The 27,914-nt window shown below is 40.0% G+C and overlaps 1 protein-coding gene across 9 annotated transcripts in view; it reads right to left on the bottom strand.

Moving 5' to 3' along the window:
- The window catches only part of ASCC3 (activating signal cointegrator 1 complex subunit 3), a 508,218-nt gene that overhangs the window by 403,116 nt on the left and 77,188 nt on the right, over nucleotides 1-27,914 (bottom strand). For all 9 annotated transcript variants that reach the window (XM_073336864.2, XM_073336863.2, XM_073336867.2 and 6 more), the window contains 3 exons: nucleotides 22,762-22,969; nucleotides 21,986-22,127; nucleotides 21,239-21,364 (listed from right to left, as the gene is read on the bottom strand). In XM_073336864.2, coding sequence (XP_073192965.2) covers nucleotides 21,239-21,364; nucleotides 21,986-22,127; nucleotides 22,762-22,969 — 476 coding nt within the window. The remainder of the gene's footprint in view (nucleotides 1-21,238; nucleotides 21,365-21,985; nucleotides 22,128-22,761; nucleotides 22,970-27,914) is intronic.

The raw sequence follows: 27,914 nt of genomic DNA on the forward strand, positions 1-27,914 counted from the left end.
AATATTGGTTTCGCTGAGGTCTAAGCGAGTCAGTAAACTGCGCCAGCACGCCTTTAAACATCCAAATGCACATTCTACCACCATTCTGCACTTGCTCAGCCTGTAGTTGAACAGCTCCTGACTACTGTCCAGGCTGCCTTTGTACGGCTTCATGAGCCATGGCATTAAGGGGTAGGCTGGGTCCCCAAGGATAACCATAGGCATTTCAACATCCCCAACAGTAATTTTCTGGTCTGGGAAGAAAGTCCCTCCCTGCAGCTTTTGAAACAGACCAGAGTTCCTGAAGACGCAAGCCTCATGTACCTTTCCCGGCCATCCCACGTTGATGTTGGTGAAATGTCCCTTGTGATACACCAGAGCTTGCAGCACTATTGAAAAGTACCCCTTGTGGTTTATGTACTCACCGGCTTGGTGCTCCGGTGCCAAGACAGGGATATGGGTTCCGTCTATGGCCCCACCACAGTTAGGAAATCCCATTGCAGCAAAGCCATCCACTATGACCTGCACATTTCCCAGGGTCACTACCCTTGATATCAGCAGATCTTTGATTGCGTGGGCTACTTGCATCACAGCAGCCCCCACAGTAGATTTGCCCACTCCAAATTGATTTCCAACTGACCGTGGTATGGCATCTGCACAGGTAACTCAAGAAAAAAGGCACGAAACGATTGTCTGCCCTTGCTTTCATGGAGGGAGGGAGGGAACGGGGGCCTGACGATATGTACCCAGAACCACCCGCGACAATGTTTTAGCCTCATCAGGCATTGGGATCTCAACCCAGAATTCCAATGGGCAGCGGAGACTGTGGGAACTGTGGGATAGCTACCCACAGTGCAACACTCCGGAAGTTGACGCTTGCCTCGGTACTGTGAAAGCACTCCACCGAGTTAATGCACTTAATGCACTTAGAGCATTTTCTGTGGGGACACACACACTCGAATATATAAAACAGATTTCTAAAAAACCGACTTCTATAAATTCAACCTAATTTCGTAGTGTAGACATACCCTAAGAAACATCTCTCAACAAATGGAACCAATCAGTTATGTGATGTCCTGCCATTAGAACAGCAGGATCTATTGTATACTTGCTGTGTCTTGCAGTTTCTCGGTATACGTCACTACCCATAATGCACTTGAGGCTTTTGAGTGCCCTCTCTAGATTTATCTAGTCCTACACATTGTTGTTTTTATTACAGGATTAATATTCAGTTTGTTGTGGTCACCAAGACTTTTGCCATCGCAACTTCTTAAGGTTTATAAAAATACTCCAAAGGTATGCTGAGCTATTTTGAATCTTATCACTTGAATATATTGCCATTTTGCACAAAATATTTTTTTCTTCAGTATTTAATACCCCTTATTCTGTTTTACAAGCATGTGAGCCATCAAGGAACTGAAATCCTTTTGGCAGGTAAAATAGGTACTTGGTTAAATTATTTCTAGCTACAGGAAGATGCATCTCCTCCCACAGTGGCTCAGCAGGTCTATTTCAGCAGCTGGTGCCCTTTGCTGGTTTGCTGTTTGTAAGTGTTCCCATCAGACTGTCAACCATTTCACAAGCACAGGACAACACAGCAGACAGACACACTTAGTAGCTGTTCAGAAAGAGAAGCACAGCTAATATTTTGCATCAAGTGAGATATATGTAATTTTAATGTTAAAGCGAGGTAAAAGTTTTGTTCTTTCATTTTCATAATTAATTTTGCATTACAAGGCCAGTAGTCACCAGCAAGCTCCCAAACAGTAAAAACATGTGAATCTCATATTGCGACTTGCACTGAAAAAGGTTTTCTAGAAATCTGTGAAACATGTAATTCTCAGCCACACAATAAACATGCTTTCAATGAGTCTAAAAATACATATAGAATGCAAGATACAGTAACAAATACGGTTTTACGTAATTATTCAATGGTCATCCCTCTATAGCATATAGTTTTTTAACGGCATGACGAAATGTTGGCAACGTATTAAAATATTTCCCCGGTACTACAATAATTATTCTTTTCTCTACATGTTCACTATCTGTGCCATAAGTAAGGGATAAAAACAGTCCCACAAACCTGAAATAATAATCATGTTCAGTAACTTTCAATTAATAGCAAAGCTGTAGCAAATGTTCTTTAAAAATATATTTACGTATAATACGTCCTTTTCTTTGAATTTGGGTTTTTTTCTATTACTATAACTACACTGCTCAGCACTACACATCAACACTTGTTTTGATTAATATGAACACTTGTTTTAATATACTTGAGGAAACATATAGTGCTGATACAACAAAGAACATAGCTATTAATTTTGCAGAGACACTCCACCTCCCAAGATCTCCAGAGTCTTAAATCCAGCTCATGCATACATTATATCCCTCAGACAGCTGTATAGGGAGCTCAGAGAGTATGCAAAAATATTAGCCTATGCTGGAAACCCACATGGTTACCCTATACAACCAAATATGCTCTTCTCAGAATGTTCAAAGGCTGGTGCCTGTAAAAAAGTCAAAGGGCTTGGATGTGTTCATGGGTCCATAGAATTCTTGTTAGCATTTTAATTAACCCATTTATGGAGCACTTCAATGCCATACAATACAGAACACTTTGAAACTCAAAAGCACAGCCAAGGAGAACCACAGAAAATCCAAGGAACCACAAAGCAAAACATCTCAGAAACAAACAGGCTCAAATTCTACACTTACACAAACAGGTAAGATTTGAGTAGGAGTTGGGTTTAAAAGAAGGAAAAGTGATTTCAAACCACCAAACAAAACAGATGAAATCTGTAGTATTTCCATAAGAAGAGCTAGCAAAGAACTGTGGCACAATTCTCTCAGAATATCCACAACAAATGGATCTTTACCAAAACAATGTACCCTCCAGCTGTTTCTAAGAGAAACAAACGAAACAGAGCAATTCCCTCTATGTCTAGTTTCAAAGCAAACATACAATCCTGTTGTTAAACCCCTTAAAAATGGATCTATGATGGTGGTTCTGACAGAATCCTAAATAGCAAGGGGAATAAGAGTCAGTGATTGTTTAAGTCATTTAGAAAGTCCTTTGACAGGGAGTATGACATGTCCATTTGTGACCTGAGAATATGGATACTACTGGGCTGCTTACACGCTTCATCAGTATTCCCTGTAACCCTAAGTTAACTCCAAAATGGCAATTTTGTGTTATACCCTACCCTTCACCCAAAAAAGGATATGTTCTTCAGCCAGCCTTCTCAAGTAGGAGTTTGAGATTTACCAGTATTTGGCTTCCTGTAGGAGCAGTTTGTTTTCAAGCAAGTCTGTATCGTAACTCAGTCTTCAAAATCATTCTGATAATAAAGGCTGTATCTTTGCTGTATACACACACACAAGAAGGTATGTTTGATCAAACAACTGCCAACATCTAAGCTGTTAAAATCTTTGGAATCAGGCTGCCAGGATATAATCAACTTGTATACATCTTTAAAGGGATGGAGTAACTAGTACAAATTCTGCAACCTGTTTATAATTTCCACTAAACCTCTTCCAGATCCATATCTATCACTGATTGTTCTACTCTTGCAGTTGGACTCACCTTGCTGCTTGAACAGCCAACTGGTGAAAAACTTTACTATTAGGAGCATTTAACAATCCTTGTCATCTATTTCCACTTTAACTACAAAAATTTCTCCAACAGAAATTAATTTACTTTAATAATGGTTTGAAACAATTCTCCCTCACCATTGCTAGGAAAAAAGGAGTACTTGTGGCACCTTAGAGACTAACCAATTTATTTGAGCATAAGCTTTCGTGAGCTACAGCGATGAAGTGAGCTGTACCTCACGAAAGCTTATGCTCAAATAAATTGGTTAGTCTCTAAGGAGCCACAAGTACTCCTTTTCTTTTTGCGAATACAGACTAACATGGCTGCTACTCTGAAACCTGTCATTGCTAGGAGAATATATGTTACAGGGACCTTTAACTTAGAAATCATACTCTGAGTGATATGGCTTAGCTTACCATTTTAGTTGTAAATCTAATAAGAACCAAATTTCTGCTGTTTGGGTAGATCTTTTATACAGCAACACTGGAGAAAAAACCTATTTCAGAAGTTGGGAACATGCAACTCTAAAACCTCAAAGAAGGACAGGGACTTCAAGGACAAGGAATACCTGAATCTACTTTTAAATTCCTTTTTATTTTAAAATGGACTTTGTTTCAAATTGATAGTGACCCTTTTAAATGAGTGTGACAGGTGTCGGTCGGTCCTCCGAGCCCCTAGGGGCGATGGAGAGCTAGGGTCTCCGCGGCAGGCCTCAGCCACACCTTCCGGGAGTTAGGAAATTAGCGGGGAAGGTGTGCCGGCCAGAGTCAGTGGCACGCCCCCCTCAGGCAGGGGAGCGCCGGCCAGAGTCAGTGGCGCGCCCCCCTCAGGCAGGGGAGCGCCGGGGTAGGAGAACGCAGGCCCACCCAACTCCACTACGTTCCAGCCCAGGGCCCTGACAGTGGCGGGAGGCGAAGGTCCCGCCGCTGGGTCAGCAGGGCAATCCACACCCGCTGACCAAACACACCCACCCCACGGTGTAGTTCGGCCCCTGGGCTACTTCCTACTCAGTCCCTCAGGCGGGTCGCTCTGGTCCCTCCATCTCCTCCAGGTATTCCGCTGCAGGCAGCTCCAGTCCCTCCATCTCGTCCGCATATTCCGCTGCGGGCCACTCCCGCTCCCCCTCGGTATCGGACTCACGCTGGCCCGGGCTGCAGTCGGGCCCCTCCAGGTCCTCTGGGTATTCGGCGGCTGGCAGCCCTGGTTGCCACAGGCCTTCCTCCCAGTCAGGCTCCTCCTTGCCCAGGGCTTTGCCTGGGTCAGCAGCAGGATCGCGAGGGAGCAGCCAGCAGCCTGTGTCTGTCTCCCATCCTGGTGCTCTCTTCACTGGGCAGAGGGCCCTTCCCTTTGTACTTCCTGTCCCACCCTTCCCCTTCCAGGGATTGGCGGAAGCTTGGCCTGGCCCCACCCACCCAGGCAGAAAGGGTGGCTCTTTACCCTCTGGTTCGGAGGGGAGCCACCCTGGCTCCCTACAATGAGATATAGAGGTCTCATGAATGTTAGGAACCATTACGAAAGGGATAGATAATAAGCCAGAAAATACCATAATGCCACTATACAAGTCCATGGTATGCTCACACCTTGAATACTACATGCAGTTCTGGTTGCCCTAGCTCAAAAAAAGATATATTAGAATTGGAAAAGGTACAGAGAAAGGTAACAAAACATATTAGGGGTATGGGACAGCTTCCATCTGAGTAAAGTTTAAGACGACTGGGACTTTTCAGCTTGGAAAAGAGGATCAAGGGGCAGATATCAAAGTTCCATGAAATCATGAATGGTGAGGAGAAAATGAATAAGGAAGTATTATTGACTCCTTCTCATAACACAAGAACTAGGCATCACCAAATAAAATTAACAGGCAGTAGGTTTAAAACAAAAGGAAATACTTCTTCACACAAATGTATAGTCAACCTGTGGACTTGCCAGGGATGTTGTGAAGGCCAAAACTATAACTTGGCTCAAAAAGGCATTAGATAACTTCCTTTAGGATAGGTCCATCAATGTCTGTTAGCCAGGATGGATAAGGATGCAACCCCATGTTTTGGGTGTCCCTAGTCTCTGACTGCCAGAAGCTGGAAGTAGAAGGGACTGAAGCATTCAACAATTGCCTGTTCCATTCATTTCCTCTAAAGCTCCTGGGATTGGCTGCTGTCAGAGGACAGGATACTGGGCTAGATGGAGCATTGGTCTGACCCAGTATGGCCATTCTTATGTTTCCTGTAATTAAATTAGTGTTAGCCCCATCCTCTTCACTCCATGACAAAGACAGTAGTCTTCAAAGTCCATGTTTGTGCCACAGTCCTTACTACTGGCTGCCCCAGCATTACAAAGCTATTTAAAAATGGACTGAACAAAGCACTCACACTGGACGAAATAATCGTGCATTGGCAAAGGGATGAACAGTATGAAAAAGGCACTGTCATATCCAGTTTCTATGATCCTGCACATACATGGAATCTGAACGCAGAAAAAAAAAGAGATAGTAAAAATCTAAAACAAAATGTGTGTACCAGTAAATTTGGTATATTGGGTAAGAGGTCAAAGGAGAACAGATTTCTCAAAACACTAATAAAAAAAAATCACATTTTTCAACGAGAAAGCAGCAGCTACAAGCCACATCTCCTCAACTTAAATAAATGTCTGATACTTGTTCAGCACTGAAAACCCTACCTCCACTGTGTACAATCTGTTCAATCCCATTTTTTCCTCACATTTTTTGTCAGACTCCTTAAATATACAAAGGCTGTTCCAAGCCAGAAAAGCTAGAAAGTTTGGAATAATCTCCATTGCCAATTTTACCTTTTCCTCTTCATTTCTTTGCCTATAACACCAGCTCTAGCTTTCCTTCACACTTTCCTTCCCTAGGAGCCGCTCAACTACCCCTTTTGAATCTCACATGAAAATCTTCATTGCTTCATCTCTTGATTAATTCCCACAAATACTTTCCTTACCCCATTCACAAAATCTTTCCTTCTCTCTTTAATGTATTTTGTTTTTGAATTACAAGCTTTCTGCTCCAGTCTACCCTGTACTGCTTCTGCTGTATTTTTTATGAGTTCTTGTATCTACCTCTTTTCCTTGTTCTAAACTATTTAAATATAGTTTCTATTAAAAACACTACAGAGAACTTGAATTAATATTTGTTTCTCAGTTTTGGGAAACTACAAAATGAATAGCCATAGAGCGGTGTTGCACAAAAGGCCTCTAACTTTCCCAAAATGAAGAACATTTATAGGAAAAATTCTTATATGCAAAAAAGCACACTGGCAGTTCATCTAGAAAAAGGTTGTTGTGAATTGTAAATATACTGTATGATATTTAAATTATAGGCTCCATTGTTTCTTTCGATGATGAAAAAATACTTTCAGTTTGTGAGAAAAAATTAAGGGGTGTTTTTTAGTGGTTTGATTCATAAGTGAAAGTAGCACAAAATTATTGCTACTCAATAAGAAGTATTTTTTACTTGACTGTTTGAGAAGAACATTTATTCATATTGAGGATACCATTATTAGTGGTGTGCTGAGAATTCAGAAGAGACACAGATAGGTGAGGTGAATGTTTATAAAATTAGGTCACTGCTCAATGAACGGGTACCTATAGTATCTTATCTTCAAAAGGAAACAACTGCAAACACGATGAGAGGATAACTGTAACGTGTGTTGTATTATGCACTGCTAATGAAGTCATGTAAACCCCGGAGACTCTGATGTAGTATTTCCTAAGGAAACAGTTATGGACCATGTGCCCAGGGTTAAGGGCCTTGGGATGACCAGTCTTCTAACATGACAGTGAACAGAAAATTACCAGCCACCCCCTAAAATAATAATTAGCTGAGATTATATTGTACCATACGGTCTTTATTATCTTTGTTTGACAATAAGACACAACCTGTATTTGAATTTACCTTCTCTAATGCTGTGTGAAGATCATAACTTTACCATGACCAGAGCGCTGAAGGAGTCTTTTTTGCATATATCACAACAAACCCAGGATTTTAACAATTAGTTTAGCAGCTGGCAAAAAGTTATAGTTTTCATGAAGAATTATAGTTCATGAAAATAGTAAGTAAAATAGGCTGAAGGTAGTAAGATCATCAAAATTGTCCTCAGACAATTTAAAAAACAAAACTTGACAGGAAAACTCAGAAATCTCTAGCATACTTCCAGCCTCTACAAGAGAAAATTCTTTCTGTTCTCTAAAAATTAAAGAGCAATAAGCCTACTCCAATTATGTATTGGCAGCTGGTGCCTTCTGTAATATTGCTGACTGTATGAATTCAGCATTCATGATCCAGTAATACACATTTCCATTTCTCCCACTTTGAAGTATAGATAGTTTAATGACCTGCATTCACAGGTTTTATAGAACAGCAACAGATCTATTTGGTATGACATTTGTAGAGGCACTTTCATGAAAATTTTGTAGCTAATGCAGAAAACACTAACAATTTTACACTAAAAGTCCTGTTTTGAGATAAAATATATCACTTTATATCTACAGTACATTCTTGCATGCAAATCCTCATCAGTTCAGACTCTTATCCTGTGTGCAAAATCCAAATGCACAAAATTGAACGAGACAATATTTGCATAGGATTTGATCTTTCAGAAAAAAGAAGTTTTAAATATTGCATTAGTATTGAATGAGTAAAAACAAAATACTCTTCCGATCACATATATTACAAAGAAATTGAAGTAAACAGAAATAGCCTGGGTATATGAAAGCAGTAGTTAATAATACAAACAAGCAATTACTCAACCCTAAATTTAGTGGTTACTAACAACTAATGGGATGACCACAGAGGTTGGATTAGCAGATATGCATACTAAAACGAACATGATTGCAAAGGTACATAAAAAAAATTAATGTTTCAGCTATATGGCCTAAGTGTGTCTAGTCACACAATTACATTGCTATTTTAAAACAAAAAGACCTATTACAATATTTCATCAGAATACATCAGTGAAAAGAGTATTAAATCTACATTTCATAAAACATAGTTACAAAAAACATTCTATATAAATCACAGTTTTAATATTCCCACAGTGAACATCAATAAACATGAAAAATACATATGCATAAATGCATTCTATTTTCAGAAAGAAAAAAATATTAGAATGTTGTTGCTATCACACATTTTTCAAAGTCCAGAAATTAGAAGGATGCATTATAGGTCAAAAACACAAATGCTAGAAAACACACAGTTAGGGTTCTCACTCCATTTTAAATTTTGCTATCTCACCCTGATTGTCCTCCAGGTCTTCGTAGAATGCAACTACCAGCCTCTTCATAGGAATTTTAATATTGCTTATTGAATTATAGTAGAAAGTATGGTTATGTAGAGTCTAACTCATCAGGAAACAGCCATGTGCTTTTGTGTTTGTACAATTTCTAGTACATGCTAGGTGCTACCAGAAACATGAAATAAATAATATTTATCAACTATAATGAACTCAGTATGGTATTATACTGTATGCTAATATAATCTATGTGAAGTACAGGAAGAAAGCACATTCCATATTGCAAAACGGGGGATATCTGTGACCTACATGGTCAGGATCTACACAGGAAAAGTTCATAACTAACTTGCATATGGAGTCTCCAGAAGGTATCAGGAGGGGAAATGGATAGCGAGATCTGGATATCCAGCCCATAGCGATGTGGTACAGGATAATGTGTGTTTGAATGGGGGGAAAAAAAAGAGGGCGGGGGGAGCACTATGGTATGAATAACAAACCTCTCTCATTGGAAAGGTGGAGGGTTTGAACATGAGCCTCTAATTAGTGAGTAGCTCTATAGTTTGCATGACACCATGTAGGTGTGTGCCTGGAATAGCAGAGGTTCTGTTACATATGAAATTTAGGCTATGATCCTGCAAACTTGTCAGTACATGTGTAGGACTACACAAGTAGTTACTGAAGTTATGCGCGTGTGTGTTTAGTTAGAAGTAATCGTAGGGAGTAGAATGTACTTTTGAGTTGGAAACCAGAGTATTTCCACATTTGTTGATGTTTTGGTTTTTTGAGCTTCAATTTTCAAGTTTCCTAACTTTCAAAGGTATTTCCATTTTGAATTTCTTGACTTTCAAATTGCTTTTGTTATAACTACAATATTCCATAATGCTCTTTTAACTTGGATATCCATTTACCAACTTAATTTTTGTTTGTTTTGTAATTTGGCATTGCATTGGTGTAATAGACCAGTGGTCCATCTAGCCTAGTATCCGGTCTTCCAATAGGCTGGTATCAGATGCTTCAGAGAGAGTGAACAGAACAGGGAAATTATCGAGTAATAAATCACCTGTCCCCCAGTCCCAGTTTCTGACAGTCAGAAACATGTTTAAGGACACCCGAAGCATGGGGTTGCGTTCCTCACCATCCTGGCTAATAGCCATTGATGGACCTATCCTCCATGGTTGGCACATAAAATGTAAGAGTGAATTGCAATTACTGGTAAAAGAGTCTAAGCTGCTGGTAATGCACCTCAAGTCCAACATATTTTTCCAATTTTAGACTGTATTAACAATTTTGTACTTGGTAAACTTTTTAAAGAAGTTTGTACTATATTTTTTACTGACTAGATGATGGTAAGACCACCAAACAAAAATAATTCAAAAACTAATCAATGCAGCCCTACTGTCAAATATTAGTTGAAAAAGTACAAATGAAATATACCACCATATCAACAGTGGAATAAATAGCTAAACGTTCTTAAGGATAATGTGAAAAGTATAAATTATACACTAATGCCTCTACCTTCACCCACCTTGCTTACTTGGTAAAATTATAAAAACAATAGAGCATTACAGCAAGAAAAGGGGAGTATTGATTTTGTAATAATTCCTAAGCATTAAGCAACAACAACAAAAAAACTATTTTTTATTTGGACCAGTAAGTACTGTAAGTAAAAGGAAATGGAAATAGCATGAAACGAATAAATAAATCCTATCCCGAGCATCCACTTTAGGTGAAAAGCTAGAGCCATTTATCAGCAACAGTGATTTGTTAGACAGAACCACTTTTTCTCCATCTTCTTACATAATTTTCATTACCTTAAAGATACATTTGTTAAAGAGTTGCCAAAAAACGGGGGAAGGGGAAGCAACACTTTTACTATAAATACACAACTATATTTAAGTAATGTTCAGGATGTATATCAAGCAAAAAAATCCAAACTCATGCCTCATTTTAACCTGTCCTCTTAGAAACAGTGTTTCACACCTAGCTAATGTGCCATATATGATAAGTTTGCAGTGTTGCTGTAGCCGTATTGGTCCCAGGTTATTAGAGAGACAAGGTGGGTGATGCAATACCCTTTACTGCAGCAAATTCTGTTAGTGAAAGAGAAAAAAAAAATGTTCTCTTTCACCAACAGAAGTTGGTCTAATGAAAGATACTACCTGACCTACCTTGTGTCTCTGATATATGGAAAGTAACATTATCTAACCTCAGACTAAGGAATGCAGTTTACAATGAGACAAGTTAGGGACGCTATTGGCAGCCAGTAAAGGACAGAGTTTGTGCTTCTTGGGCTTTCTCAGTTAGTATCGCCCTAACCAGGGCGCAGGTTAAGCGACACTGTGGAAAATCTCCCTAAAGCATAACAATAGGGTTATGCTTCCCAGGGAAAGACTGGCTGAATATGCAAAGGTTAGACCAAAAGGGGGAAGGAAAAAAAAAGTGGGGGGTTTCCATGGTCGGTATTAGACCTACTTAAAGCACAACACAACACAAAATGGTGCCAAAACTAGCTGGATCCTACTTCCAAAAGGAAGAGAAAAGAGAGGGAGCAGGAAGAGTAATGTAAGCAATGTGCCTGTATAAAGAGAGAAGGGTCTGTCCTCAACCCAAACAGGCTGCACACTGCCAACACAAAACTGGGAGAAGAAAGAGGTATGGGTCTAAGAAGGTCAGTGGAGCCAAAGAAAAGCCACAGTTCAGTGACACGCAGGCAGGATGGAGAAAAGTAAACCCCATTAAGAGACAGCTGAAGAACTGGGCTCAAAACCAGAACCAAAGCTGATGTACCAATTAAGCTGAGATCCCAGGGCAACAGAAACGGAAGAAGGGGCCAACACAACCAGAGCCGCGAGATGAAAAAAGTACAAGCTGCCTTAAGTGTACAGACAACAGGAATACAATTTTTTTAAAAAAAGTAATTTTTCAATAAAAATTGACTTAATATTTCCTGTGTTCCCTGCTAGAAGCTTTATCTTTTCATAAATCAGCAGAGCCAAAATGGATAGGCTACTTCAAGCAGCTTCCTATTTTTGGGGGGAGGGGCGGCGGGTAAGGAGTACAGTCATCTTTGGAGCAGCACCTAGTGTCCAGGCATAATGTCGACAGGACCCTTGGCTCCAGTGCCTACTGCTGGCAATCTCCTATGGCTCAGCCCTCCAGTCAAGTCACAAAGTTGAACCTCTTCTGGGGTATCATGAACCAGTCCAAATGAATCTGCATAATTTTCCTGTTTCCTTGGGCTCCTGAAGTCTTCTCCTTGTAAAACCTTGTCTTGGGGTTTCCCTGGCAGGAATCTGTTATATCTGTCTGTTACTTTAACTCTGGGCTTCTCAGCCAAAGAGATCTGTCTCCTCTGGAGTCTCTCCAACAACTTAGCACCTCCAGTCTACATATTATTGCTTAGATCTGCCCCTCTGCCCAGGAGCCAATTAGCTACTCACCTCCCAGGTGCAGAGCATTCACTAGCCTTGCAGATTGGGTTAAACCTGTTCACAAGGTTGCATCAAATATAGTCAGAAAGAATGAGTATTACATAAACGTGTGTGTACCATGGGAGATGGCCTTCCTGTATGACCTTAGTCCCCCATTGTCTTTGTGCCTCAAATCCTTACCTGTAAAATGGAAATGACAGCACTTCACAACACCTCTGTGAGGTAGGGAAGATAAATACATTGAAGATTGTAAGGTGTTCAGAGAACAGAATAATGGGGAGCCTAATAGACAGATGAGGCAGGTGACATATTGATGACATCTGGTTACATTTCATATCAAAAGAATGCATATGAAACAGTGATGTAACTACACTACAGAACCTGAGCAACCCCCAAAAATATGACAGGGAGCAATGTAAATTTCAATGCAATGAAGCTGAACCTCCTGCTATGTGGTCTTGAATCAAAGAGGAGCCAGACAGAAAATTCAATCTGTAGGGCAGAAGCAGCCAGAGTGTTGGAGACCCCAGGGCATGGCCATTAGTTAAGTTGAGGGGATGGAAGGCCATAAGGGTCGAGGAGGTCTCCCTGCTGAGGCCTAAGGGCTTCTTCTCAACCCCCCTTAATAGAATTCAGGCCTGGCTGGTTTGAGTAAGCTCTTTTGCTCTTAAAACAATGTTGCAGTTGTAGATAATGCCTTACAGTGTAAGGTTTGCTGACGCCAAGGTAAAGATAACAGGAGAGACAGCTACAAGGCCAGACAGAACGTGCTGGTTGTTTAAGTTGCTAGGAATGCTTGTTAGAGGTTGCAGGAAATAAATATTGTTGTAACCCATATAAGGAAGGCAGAGTACTTGTGCAAAGTTTTAATTGGCTGATGTGTAGTGCAGTAGCATTAAGGAATATAAAAGTGTGTGTAATGACCTGCTCTGATGTGCAGGATTTGAGATTCTATTCTCCCTGTACCTTGTTTGCAGCTGCAAATAAACTTTTCTCCACCCCGTTGTGATTATTGAGTGAAGCACACCGGGTAACGAACCCCCACCCCCGTTGTTCGCCTCTGGCACTGGGTGCCAGCAACAAGAGCAAGGACCTTCAATCATTCAGAGAACTTTCTACAGTTTTGGCTGGACTTTCTCTGCTCTGTGCCGATTGGCCATTGCTACAACCCTCTCCCTCCCTTTTCCTCAGTCTCCTCATTCCAGTTTCACTCCACTCCTCCCTTTTTTCTGTTTAGTTTATCCTATAGTCAAAATGATCAAATAAAACTGTGGAACTAACATAATGTTTGCTGCCAGCACACTGTACATTCTGCTGTGTCTGTCTTATCTATTTGTAAGACAGACACAGCCTCTTTGTAACCTCTTTGGGGCCCTAACCAAAAATCCTATCAAACAGATTTCTTCTGTAGCGTGCCACCCAGGTCACCAAATTCAGGCAATTCCAGTCTAAGGCTACAGAAAGCACATTCCAGAGTCCTAGAGAGCTCACAGAGAACACTCTGGGTGGCTGGCAGGCAGGCAGGCATTATTTTACAAGGAGATCCAGCTCAGCTGTAGTAGTGCAGCATAGGGAGCGTGGTGATGCCTCTGGCAGGCCAGTCCCAGCCCATTTAGACTTTATAGGTTAACTCCAACATCTTAAACTTCATCCAGTAATCCACCATGTCTGGTTGCAGCAGTGCTGATCATCAAGTTCCAACTCCTCTGTCGCTACCATTGTAGAAAGGAGTCGCTTACAGAAGATTATAACGGAAGCTCAGTAGTAAATTCAACTGCAAATTTCCCACATCAGCACATAAATTTCAGTCTTTTCACACCAGGCAAGCACACCAAATCAATAACTCAAAGATCATGGAACTTGGGGCAAACAAAAGTTTGCTCATTGACTGGATTGGAATTGGCGTCTCCCAGCCAAGATATGGATAACATTCTGGGTTTTGTAGATCTTTGTAGATCACTGGTAATTAAGTCAGGAAAAATTAACTTTATTTCCACAGACCTAAGGCCCAAGCTAGTATATTTAAAAGGTAGTTAGACACAGAGACATGGTCCCAGAGTGAACTGTCCCAGAAATATATGTAAAAGATCTAACTTCCCCTTCCCTTATCCAAAAACAGAGATCTTGTCAGACCTTTCCTGACTGGCCACGCAACTGCCAAAGCTCAGTTTTCTTACATGCTATATTTCAGGGAAAATTGAGAAATATAAAGGCTGTAAAAACCATACTTAACTGAATGATCTCTTTGGGATTTGGGCATAACATTTCTAGTATTTACAGTATGATAGACTGCCTATGTCTGTGTGTTCTTCTAGCCAACTTCTTCCTTTCTTATCCCTTTAACCAGAGATAATCTCCCCTTAAAACTATAGCTAATTCAGAGGTTAAAAAATAATAAAAGTAAATTTGAATATTCTGAATGGTTGCTAGGAGAATATGGAAAAGTGAAAACATTTTTTTCCCTACAGAAAGGTGTTTTAGTTTGGTTTTGTTATTTAAAATTTGATTTTTATTTATTTAAGGAAAAACTTTATTAAGATCACTACAGTTTATCACAGTAGTAATAAACTAAATCCAGGACTTTCTATTTTATATATTAAAAAAATGAGTGGTATTCATGTATATGTGCTTGAAAATAGAAAGTCCTGAATTTTGTATATTACTACTGTAACAAATGATAGTGATCTTAAAAGAGAGTTTTTCCTTAAATAAATAAAAATCAAATACACACACACACACACACAGAGAAAGACTGATCCTGCACAATTGAGATAAATGGAGTTTTGCTATTCGCTTCAATAGGAGCAGTACTCATTCACCATAATGAGTGAAAACCACACGTACACTTGAAGATAGCAAGTCTTGAATTTTTTTTGGTTTTCCTCCAATGTATACCATGGAAAGATTGTACAGTTATCTTCTAAAGCAGGGGTGGGCAAATATTTTGGCCCAAGGGCCACACTGGGGTGCAAAACTGTACGGAGGGCCGGGTAGGGAAGGTTGTGCCTCCCCAAACAGCCTGGCCCCTGCCCCCTATCTGACCCCTCCCACTTCCCAGCCCCTGCCTGCCCCCCTCAGAACCCGCCACCCATACAACCCCCCCCACTCCTTGCCCCGACTGCCCCCTCCCAGGACCCCCCCCAACCGCCCCCTGGGACCCCATCCCCTATGTCCCCCCACCAGAAACTCTGCCCTATCCAACGACCCCCTGTTCCCCATCCCCTGACCACCCCCACCTCGAACCTCACCCCCATCCAACCACCCCCTGCTCCCTGTCCCCTGACGGCTTCCCCTTCCCCAGAACCTCCTGCCCCATATCCAACTCCTCGGCCCCTGCCCCCTTACCATGCCACTCAGAGCGGCATGTCTGGCAGCTGTGCCGCCCGGCCGGAGCCAGACATGCTGCCACGCTGCCCTGCATGAGCACAGAGCCCCGCCACCCAGAGCGCTGGCAGCGTTGCTGCAGCGGGGCATGGGGGGGAAGAGAAGAGCTGGGGAGGGGCTGGGGACTAGCCTCCCTGGCCAGGAGCTCAGGGACAGGATGGTCCTGCGGGCCGAATGTGGCCTGTGGGCTGCAGTTTGCCCACCTCTGTTCTGAGGGTTAAGAGGAGAAGAGAATTAATCTAGTGTTCTTACTCAGAACATTTCAGGAATATCTTAAACTCTTGCATGCATACACACACACAACCTCTTTACAAGAGAAGCCAGCTAAAATTAGAATCTCACCATATTATTTTGTAATCTTGGCTGATACTACCTACTGCCATATTTTTCAAGTGGCTGACAGCATAAATGGAGAGAAAAATTGAGCTACTGCAGCCATAAAATGTGACATTTTTAATATCAGTATTCAGCATAAAACTTTCTCCAGTGAAAAATCTTATCCAAAGCACAAAGCTAAACCCTTTCTGCAAATTTGTAATTCTCCAATAGAAGTTCTAAAATTCTGAGAGACGTTCATAATATTTCAGATAAATGAGCTCAACTAGAATTAACTATCTAATGAAAACTGTTTCCGGATTTCAAAACATATAACACATTTAAAATAAATGAGCCCTGAAATTATTCAATTATGCAAATATTTCAGAGCATTTAATTTTTCCTTTTAATAGGTGCGTATCTTTAGGGAACTTGTATTTTCAAGTATACATTAAAGTTCTACCTTATATATAAAGAAAGAAACTAATTTAAGTTTCCACATACATGCTCTCTCATTTATTCCAAAACGTATCAAACAAAGCTTTTTAACTACAACCAGTTTTATAATAGGTTTTAAAAAAAAAATCCTCTAGGGTCCAACTTCAAAAGCATTCGAGTAATTTGTGAACAGTCATCCCCCTTTATCAAGTTTTCATTGCATTGCTTGCCAACTTTTAGCAGATTTTTCATGACCCTTCATCTAGTTAAACAGCACCTCACTCTGTGAGAAGCCCCATATTCTACTGAGTAAGGGTGTGAGTATTTGCCCCTTTATACCATTTCGGACATACACTTTTAGTCCTAGAATAAGATTGGTTAAAGAATTTTTTCTCAAGCTAAAGTACTTGTGCCTCAAAAATAACACTCAAGAATTCCTCTTGTCTAGGTTACCATCTATTATTGTAATACCTAGCAGGCTTACTAGGACAGGGATCTAGCCATTGTACACATATATATTAAGCGACAGTCTAAAGAGACAACATAAAACAGTTGAGTGAGAGGAGGGAGGATGGAGTTAACATTAACTGGATGTTTTAGCAGAGATAGCTGCATGCACAATACATAAACAGCAAACTAATCACTCACAACCTCTCCATCCATTATCAGATGGCAGTGTTCTGTATGCATTGTGGCAGATTTAAATGCTACATATTTAATGAATTTGATTTGAAATATACTTTAAGATAGATCATGGAATAGGTAAATGTATTTACAAAACATTAAAAGTACAACCTAGAACAATTTAAAAAACAGGAAAAGCCAAAAGGCCACAATATCCCACTTTTCCAATACATACTTTGACGTGTTTGTCCATTGAGAGGGATGATGCACTTTTTTTTTTGGGGGGGGGGGGTAGGGGGGGTCCCACATCTGTTACACTGGGGTGTGCCCTAAAACAATTTCTTTCCTGCCAAGAGACAAATCGGACCGTTTCTAAATTCGCACTCAAGATCATTTTCTCTCCCTTTGCCTCAGGTTTATGAGATTTATCAGCACTAGGATTCAGAGAAGTAGATATACTTGGTTTACTTAGGTGTTTCTCCTTGTTACCTTTCTTTTTACAGCCAGAAATTACCCACAATGACTTCAAGATATTTTTCTTGAATGGTAACAGCGAATTTAGAATCTATCAATTTTTATGTATAGTTGGGAATTACATTTTACAATGTGCATTACTTTGCACTTATCAACAGTGAATTTCATCTGCCATTTTGTTGCCGAGTCACCCAGTTTTGAGAGATCTCATGGTGACTCTTCACAATCCGCTTTGGACTTAACTATCTTAAGTAGTTTTGTATCATCTGCAAATTTTGCCACCTCACTGTTCACCCCTTTTTCCAGATTATTTTTGAATATGTTGAACAGCACTGGTCCCAGTACAGACTCTTGGGGAACACCACTATTTACCTCTCTCCATTCTGAAAACTGACCATTTAATTCCGACCCCTTTGTTTTCTGTCTTTTAACTTGTTCCTGATCCATCAGAGGACCTTCCCTCTTATTGCATGACTGCTTACATTGCTTAGGAGCCTTTGGTAAGGGATCTTGTCAAAAGCTTTCTGAAAGTACACTATAGCCACTGGATCACTCTTGTCCACATACTTGTTGACCCACTCAAAGAATTCTAATAGACTGGTGAGGCAAGATTTTCCTTTACAAAAGCCATGTGACTCTTCCCCAATAAATCATGTTCATCTCGGTCTCTGATAATTCTGTTCTTTACTATAGTTTCAACTAATTGGCCTGGTACTGAAGTTATGCTTACCAACCTGTAACTGCCATCATCACTTCTGGAGCCTTCTTAAAAGTTGGGGACACATTAACTATCATCCAATCATCTGGTACAAAAGCTGATTTAAGTGACAATTTACATATCACACTCAGTAGTTCTGCAATTCCATAGCTGAGTTCCTTCCGAACTCTTAGATGAATACCATCTGGTCCTGGTGACCTATTACTGTTTCATTTATAAATTTGTTCCAAAACCTCCTCTATCAGTATCTCACTCTGGGACAGTTCTTCAGATTTGTCACCTAAAAAGAATGTCTCAAGTGTGCGAATCTCCCTCACAGCCTCTACAGTTAAGACTGATGCAGAGAATTAATTTAGCTTCTCTGCAATGGCCTTATCTTCAGTGGCCTCACTGATTGTTTGGCAGGCTTTCTGCTTCTGATGTACTTAAAAAAAAATTGTGATTAGTTTGAGTCTTCAGCTAGTTTCTCTTCAAATTCTTTTTTGGTCTGCCTAATCATACTTTTACACTTGACTTTCCAGAGTTTATGATTCTTTCTATTTTCCTCGATAGGATTTAAGGATGCCTTTTTGCCTCTAACCACTTCTTTTACTTCGTTGTTTCGCCATGGTGGCATTTTTTTGGTCCTCACACTATGTTTAACATAATTCACCATTCCCTCAGCTAGCAGTGGGCATAAAGCTGCATGTTCCATTAGCTCAATTTTGTTATCCTTTTCAAAAACTGTAGTACTTTATTTCCAAAGGATATATACAATATGCCACTTCAGTAACTTTTCCAATACTGTATATACTCTACCAATTGATAATACAGAAAGGTCAACTTTTTGGCATCCTATTAACAAAGAAGATCTTTTCAGTTATATTTTCACATTATCAATGAACTACAACCTAACCTGGAAGATGATCCCTCACTCTCACAGACCTTGGGAGGCAGGCCAGTCTTCGCTTACAGACAGCCCCCCAACCTGAAGCAAATACTCACCAGCAACTACACATCACACCACAGAAACACTAACCCAGGAACCAATCCCTGTAGCAAACCTTATTGCCTACTCTGTCCCCATATCTACTCTAGCGACACCACCAGAGGACCCAGCCACATCAGCCACACCATCAGGGGCTCATTCACCAGCATGTCTACTAATGTTATATATGCCACCATGTACCAGCAATGCCCCTCTGCCATGTACATTGGCCAAACCGGACAGTCCCTACGTAAAAGAATAAATGGACAGAAATTGGACATCAGGAATAGTAACATACAAAAGCCAGTAGGAGAACTGTCAAGGTTCCTCCCCCACTCTGAACTCTAGGGTACAGATGTGGGGACCTGCATGAAAAACCTCCTAAGCTTATCTTTACCAGCTTAGGTCAAAACTTCCCCAAGGTACAAAATATTACACCCGTTATCCTTGGACTGGCCGCTACCACCACCAAACTAATACTGGTTACTGGGGAAGAGCTGTTTGGACGCGTCCTTCCCCCCAAAATACTTCCCAAAACCTTGCACCCCACTTCCTGGACAAGGTTTGGATAAAAAGCCTCACCAATTTGCATAGGTGACCACAGACCCAAACCCTTGGATCTGAGAACAATGAAAAAGCATTCAGTTTTTTACAAGAAGACTTTTAATAAAAAATAGAAGTAAATAGAAATAAAGAAATCCCCCCTGTAAAATCAGGATAGTAGATATCTTACAGGGTAATTAGATTCAAAAACATAGAGAACCCCTCTAGGCAAAACCTTAAGTTACAAAAAAGATACACAGACAGAAATAGTTATTCTATTCAGCACAATTCTTTTCTCAGCCATTTAAAGAAATCATAATCTAACACATACCTAGCTAGATTACTTACTAAAAGTTCTAAGGCTCCATTCCTGGTCTATCCCTGGCAGAAACCAGCATACATACAGACACAGACCCTTTGTTTCTCTCCCTCCTCCCAGCTTTTGAAAGTATCTTGTCTCCTCATTGGTCATTTTGGTCAGGTGCCAGCGAGGTTACCTTTAGCTTCTTAACCCTTTACAGGTGAGAGGAGCTTTCCCCTGGCCAGGAGGGATTTCAAAGGGGTTTACCCTTCCCTTTATATTTATGACAAGAACCCTTCAATCTTCCTGGACATTCTATAACAGATTTAAAAGTAGCTATACTTGAACAAAAAAAACTGCAGAAACAGATTTCAAAGAGAAACTGCAGAACTAAAATTCATTTGCAAATTTAACACCATTAATTTGGGCTTGAATAGGGACTGGGAGTGGCTGACTCACTACAAAAGCAGTTTTGCCTCTCCTGGAATTGACACCACCTCCTCAGTTATTGGGAGTGGACTACATCCATCCTGATCAAATTGGCCCTGTGGACACTGGTTCTCCACTTATGAGATAACTCCCTTCTCTTCCTGTGTCGGTATATAATGTCTGCATCTGAAGAAGTGTTTTTTTTACCCACGAAAGCTTATGCCCAAATAAATCTGTTGGTCTTTAAGGTGCCAGCGGAATCCTTGTTGTTTTCAGTTAGTTTGAATTCTGAAGGTATTGTCACTGAGATTCCAGAACAGTCTTCCACTGTTTATGAGGAACATCTCACAACATCCTTGTGATTCAATTAAATATTTTTTTAAACTAACATGGATACTGATGCAAAGAGAAGCTAAGTGATTTACTCACAGTCACATAGAACTGTGAGTGGACATTTCAATAGGACTTTAATCCAATCAGGAGCATTGTTAATGTTACCATTGACACTACAAGTGACAGCCACATTTTAATTGAATCAGTAACCAACTATATTGTACTCCTGATTCAGTAGTTTTGTTGCTTTTTTTAGCATGGAATGACAGCTCTAAATTACTGACTCAGTCCTGTGCTTTCACGAGTAGTACTTCCTTGTAATATTAACATTTAAATACAACCTATTAAATAAAACTTTAAAAGGATCACAGATCATTGCAAAATTCAGTATTAACGTATCTTCAAACAAGTAATTATAAAAAATAAGAAAACTATCATTTAATTACCTTTTCAAGTGGTTTACTCACCTCATCTAAGTCTTTGATATAAACTATTTTTTCCTCAGTGCCAACAGGCATTGGTTCACTATGGGGGATCTTTACTTCTTCATACATTTTGTTGTTTTCTCTCTGGATCGCCTCCGGTAGAAGCATCTGTAACAATTTGAAAAAAAAAAAGTTACTGGGAGAAAGAAAAAATGGCATTAAAATATGCTAGAAATAATGAATTGAGTGACCAATGATTTATCTCTTGTCCTCCCATATACATAGTTAACAACTAACGTGACTGAACTTGAAGTTAGAAAAATCTCTATATGTTTATTACTTGTACAGGTGGCAACAGAATCAAAAATGGGGGGGAAAAACCACAAGCATTTTACTATCCAGAGGTTGGTTCATAAAACTGAGATGAATTAGACAATACTTGTTTCCTGTTAAAAATGATAGGTCTAATTAAATTTAAGGAGAGGAAATTATTAAAAGCCTGGATTTTCAGGAAGTGTACGTTTTTTAAGAATCAATTCAACTAAGGAAGAAAAAAAAAATACGTAAAGACGTAAGTCTCCATGGAAGTGAAAACGAACCCATCAGGAGGAAGATTATTATCTAAGTAAAAATAAAGTATTTGAAAATACTCAACCATTTGCAGAAGCAAAATTTGGTACAGTGCTTCAATTAGCAGTAAAACATCTGACGTAACAAAAGAAACCCAGCTGCATATTATTTACTAGGATAAATGCATTGTTGAGAAAAGGTCATATAGCAAAGGTATACCTTTGCACCCCCAATGAATGCTGATGTTCTCATAGCTTCAGCCTGGGAATCATAAACATGTGGATAATGAATTTTTTCAAAGTTCATCTCTCTCTGCCTGCTTAGGACCGGCACACTTCGAGCATTCAGAAGTGATTGTTCTCTGTAAGGAGAAAAATAACTGAAGTAATTCTGCCAATCATAGGCCTACCTTGCCCAAAAAAAACCAAACAAACAAACACAGTATGTTAATATCATAGTAACAGAATGTTCTTATTGATGTTTTTGTTCTTCTCACTCCCAGGTACATAATGTGCACCAAAATTTAGGATTCTCCATATTTAAAACACCAACTGCTGTTTTTCTCAATACCAAAGGCAATGCCTTTTTTTGCTTGCCTTCCCTCCCCCCGACTCCACTTTTACATGACAACATGGGAAACAATACCCATTAATCTGGGGGATGGGGGAGAAGGAGTTTTGAAACATTTGGTACAGACTTCATAAATCTTAAGCTAGTGGTGTGTACACAGCACTCAAGGAAGATGGCTTATCTCCCTAATCTACATTTCTAACCCATGTGGGTGAGACCAAGAAGATTCTAATTAAGCAGATGACTGCTTTCTTATCCCAGAAAATAAGGTTTTCATATAAAAAAAATTCTAGACTTGTAATAAGGCGTGACTTGAAGTGAGAATCATCTAATCGCCAAAGGTGAACTAAAAGAAAATAAGTGATTATGATACATTAAAGTTGCAATTACAGCACAAGCATTTTTCAACTTTTGGCATTTATTACCTTTGCATCCGCAGCTCCTTGGGATCAAAGGACATTAGTCCTTCTCCAAAACTTTCTCCATCTTCCCCAGCTCGTTTTTCTCGTCTGGCAATTCGTTTTTCCTCCCGACGATATTGTTTCATTAACAGCTTTTCTTGTTCAGACTGAATTGTGACTTGACAACCATAATTGGGTTTAGTGTTGTCCCCTACGAGTTTTTTACACTGTTCTGCAACACGGAAACAGATATGGCTCTCTGTGAACATTAGAGACTGACTTATTTTTCTAAATGATTTTAAAAAGGCGTTAATTTTTTTGAAAATATAACACAAGTTGTGACAGATTACTAATGCTTAAAATTGTTTAGCATTATTTAGTTTGCAAATGTGCTAGGTTCTTTCAAAACACAATGAAAAAGACAGCCCATGCCCCAGAGAGAAAACAATTTAAACATTATCATTAGGAAAATATTATGCTTCACTTCATGTCTTCAACTACATAATTCTTCATTCAACAGCACTTGGGGCCAAATTGTGAAACACCTAGCATGATGGTGAATGGGTGTACAGGGTTGAAAATTACTCCCTTGTTACCCTAAGACATATATCCATGCCATCAGAGTAAGCAAGATCCTCAAAATTTCTAACAACTCCTCCCCCACAACCCAATGCCTGAAGTGGGCAGATCGGAGTGGAAACTGGTTGGCGCCTTTGTCTGCCTCTTCCCAATGTACCAGCCAATGTAGCTGCACTGCATAATAGATGTTCTACTGGTTACAGACCCAACACAATGTATTATTTCCCTAAGCAGTCTGTGTCTCCGAGCATGGGGGTTGGGTTATTCTGGCTCTGCAGAAGATTATTCAGCTTCAACAACTAAACCCAGGAGTTAAATTCTGATGGGGTAAAAGTTTTGCAGCATATACCTTCCACCTACACTGATATCCAAAAGACTAAGCCCCAACTTCTCTCAATATCTGTATTAGATAAGTCTGATGTTATGATTCATTAAACAGAAACTGTCAAGATACACACATTATATTAATCACTTCTCAAACTCTTACTGTTGTAATCCTCATCCTTCCTGTATCTATTGCCATCTCTCACTGTATTAAGTTTAATTCAGACTGAAATCCTCAGGGCAGAGCCTGTTACTTGACTTATCTATAAAGCACCATGCACATGTTGGTGCTGTGCAAATACATCATATCAGACATTTTACTCTAAAACATGCTCAAATACTCCACTTACATCACATTAGAAAGGAGGCAGCTAGCTGTGTATAGTCAAAGGGAGGGATACTTAAAGTAGTCTTACATAGTTCACATATATACACTAAGGAAAATGGTGATTCTTCCAACATAGCTATTAGGTTATACAGACCAGCGGTAGGTAGAAAACTGGTGATGTTCCTAGCATAGAAGTCTGGAACTTATTTTATGATACAAGCAGGCCAGAGTTTTCAAATCTAGGTGCCTACAGTTAGACTTCTGAATAAATATTTAGGCATGAGGGCTATTATTTTCAAAGTGAGAGCCTACAATTCAGGTTCCTAAGTCTACATTTAAGCACCTAAAAAAATTACCTGATTTCAAAGACTGTAGAATAGATAGATTAATAGCTCTCTTTCAAGAGAACAGAGGCTGTTAAGCAGTCATTACTTTTGAAAAATCAACCTACCTATTTAAACTCTTAAATATAGCCTTGGGTTCCTAACTGTAGGCCCTCACTTTTGAAAACGTTGGCCCTGCTGTAAATGAAAGCTGCCAAAACACCTGCAGTTTACATGGACTTCAGTAAAATTTGCAAGTGCTCACCACTTCTGAAAAACATTCAGATCGTTTTATTTAGATGCGTAAATATCAGTTTAAGAGCTTAACTTTAGACACCCAGGTTTGGAAATGTTGGCCACAATCTATAAAACCATAAATTTTTTATTTATTATTTATTTTTATAGATTTTTTTTTTATATAAATTAGGTCAGTATTATTATCCCCATTTAACAAATAGGGAAACTGATCCAAGAAAGGTAATGTGACGTGGCCAAAGTCAAGCAGCTGGTTAATGGCAGAGTCAGGAATAGAACCCAGGTCTCCTAGTTCAGTACTTCCCAACCTGTGTGCCATCAGGCCTGAACAGGCGTGCTGTAGAATATTTTGAAAAACTACATGTGAGAATGAGAACAAAAAAACCTTTGCCTTGTATTTGAATTAGTGTCGGCGCCAGATTGCATTCTGTACTTTTGCTCTCCGGGACAAGGCCTCTTTCAAATATTATGCATGAGCCTCTGGAGCCACCACTCCCACACAGCCTGGAAGGGAAGTGGGTATTCCGCTGCAGTCCCCCAGGGTTGGGAGAAGGGAAGAACCCCAGGAGGAGAAGTAGAGGTCAGGGGTGGGGTTGAACTGGGAAGGTGGGGGCTGGATGTCACTTTCTCCAGTGAGTATAAGAACTCTGGAAGAAAACAGGCTGAGTTTTAATGTTTGTTAGTTAGTTTCCACCGTTGAAAATGTTAATTCTGGCACAAAAAAGACAGATTGTGATCTAACGTTAGCTGTTATGGTTGTTTTGATTTTAAATCTGCCAGCCTTGTTCTGGATTGGCTCGTGAATATTCATGAGTTCATTTAGAGACAATATGGTGTTGTGCCTCAAAATAATTCAAGGTCTCAAGGCGTGCCATGGCAGAGAAAAGGTTGGAAACCACTGTTCTAGGTCACAGTCCAGTGCAATATTGACTATGCCACTCTGACAGAAACATCAGACACGTACAGTTAAAATATAGACTCATCTTGATTTAACACGGTTATTCTTCTGTAAAGAAATATTTTGGCATCAACAGATTTAATCAACAGGAAATATTAGGTATGCCTGGACTGGAAAAAATCTATCCATGTTAGGTGTTTAGTGATCTACAGATTGGATTTAGTTTCTTTGATGGTTGCTTTTTTAATACAGTGGTATACATTTTTTAATCAATATTCTGCTAGAGTTGTTTTCATTTAAAATGTAACTTTCAAAAGGAAAATGATTTTAGGTAAATTAGGTCTGAAATTATTAAATACAATTACAATTCCTCATATCTCATATTTGCTTTCAACAATTTTTCCAACTTACAACTGACTCCTCAAATTTTAAATTCTGCAAATATAAAACTAAGGCCAACCTTTGAAAAACGCATTTTGGTAAACTGGGGGCGGGACTAGGAATTCATCTGAGACAAATTCCCACGATGCATTTGCAAAACCCAGAACAGCCCACTCTTCACTGTCACGTTCCATTGCCATAAACTGTATTCATACTACGCATAGCTGTGTTTCAGAAGCAGAGAAAGGAATTCTAATGGATACTGCAGACGGAAAAAAAATTTGTTTCCAAACATGACTGTGATGCCATATTTATCCAGAGTGGCTCTCTGCACCAAACAATGTTTAAAATTCTGTTATTTAATATTAACATTGAAAAACTGTAGACCACCCTTATGGGCCCTTCTCACATGTTCCACCTATTGCCATTCTTTTTTCTGGGAAGATCTAGAAGGTCCAGTCTGCAGATGCCTTCTCCCAGCTCAGGTTGACGACTCAGGCTCCCAGGACTTGCGCTACCATGCTAAAAATAGCTGTGTAGACAGCATATTGAAGTTAAGGGTCAGGCTGGATCTTGGGCTCAGAACCCACTCACCTCCCTAAACTTCAGAGCCTGATCTCCAGCCTGAGCTGCAAAATCTACACAGCTATTTTTAGTGCAATAGGGCAAGTCCCGCAAGCCCGAGTCACTCAACCCAGACTGAGAGGCTTGCTGCCACAGGCTGTGCACACATTCCCTATGTGCCGCCCACCCTATTGCCAAAAAATTCCTTCATATTTGCGATTAGTGTATTGGGAGACAATTAAATTAACTGGCACAAAAATATTTTCTACACACTCAGGCTTTAATCTAACACGCAACCTAAAGATTGAACACTGAGGAAAAACACAGTATCCCCTGACCATTTGAGAGTCCACATGGGTTACCAACTCCACAAGGCTGTCATACATTGTGACATAAATCCACTCTTCTCTAACTACCACCGCTCTGCAGTCTACTACTGTCAGCCATAAGTTTTACAGGCTAGCAAAACTTTCTATTTAGGATTTGTAAAACTGAAACCACAAGCAATTTACCGCTGGTTAAGTTAATTGTAATGATCCTATTCATGGGTTTCCCATTCTAAAAAGAGGAGTGAAAACACCTTCTCCAACTGGTCATCTTGCCAAATCCTTCAGTTTAAATTTCTTGGCAACTCCTGGCATACTGGGATCTCTGGATGGACACTTTGGGCACACATTTATTAATATAATCTGCAGTACAGTCAAACAAGTACTGCTTCCGACTGTTGTAACTGACTCGGTAACAAGTGAACTGATATAGGTAGTGTGCAAGAAGCCCAGGCATAAGCAGCTTCTCTCTCACCAATCTAACCATCAGCTTCTCCTGGTGGCCTGAGAGAGCTGCTACATGTAGGTTCTGCAGGACAGTTAGTAGTGTCTCCACTGTCTGTGCTGTTGATAATGCCTTCAGGGAATTGGAAAAACCATTGATGTCTTGGCAGATTGCTCTACTTTTTTTCAGCTGAGATATCTTTTCCTGCTCCCAAGTCTTTAACCAGCAGATCACTAGGTGGGTTCTCAACTGAGCAGCACAGTCATTAACTTTATATTGCCGGGGGACCTGAAGGCCTCAAGCAGGTTAGGCCCCCATTCTACTGTATACCGTGTGGGCATATACAAAATGAATGTTTCCATTCTATATAGTTTCCAATTTAAAAAAAAGATATGACATGAGGGTGAGAAACAAGTGGGAAGATGGGGGAAAACAGGGTAACAAAAACAATCAGATGTTTTAGGACAGCATAGCACTGTGCACAGTTCTTAGCCAATTAGTAGCCGCAATCAAAGCATGTCACCTGCTTAGCCTTTACCAGATAGCAATTTTCTGTACTCCTTGCAATAGAGGTGAAAGGTGAGGAAGGAGCTGAAGGAAGATAAGTAAGGTGGCGGCTTGGAACCTCCGTACAGTTGGGCAACTTCTACAGGAGCCGGCTGGCTCAGTCTCTTGCTTTTCTGCCATTTCTACCATAATTGTCCCATGAAAGTTTGGGTGGAGTCAGCATCATAGCCTGGATTATTGCCTTTCC

Source organism: Lepidochelys kempii, chromosome 3 (assembly GCF_965140285.1).
Source record: "Lepidochelys kempii isolate rLepKem1 chromosome 3, rLepKem1.hap1, whole genome shotgun sequence".
In the NCBI taxonomy this organism is placed as follows: Eukaryota; Metazoa; Chordata; order Testudines; family Cheloniidae; genus Lepidochelys; species Lepidochelys kempii.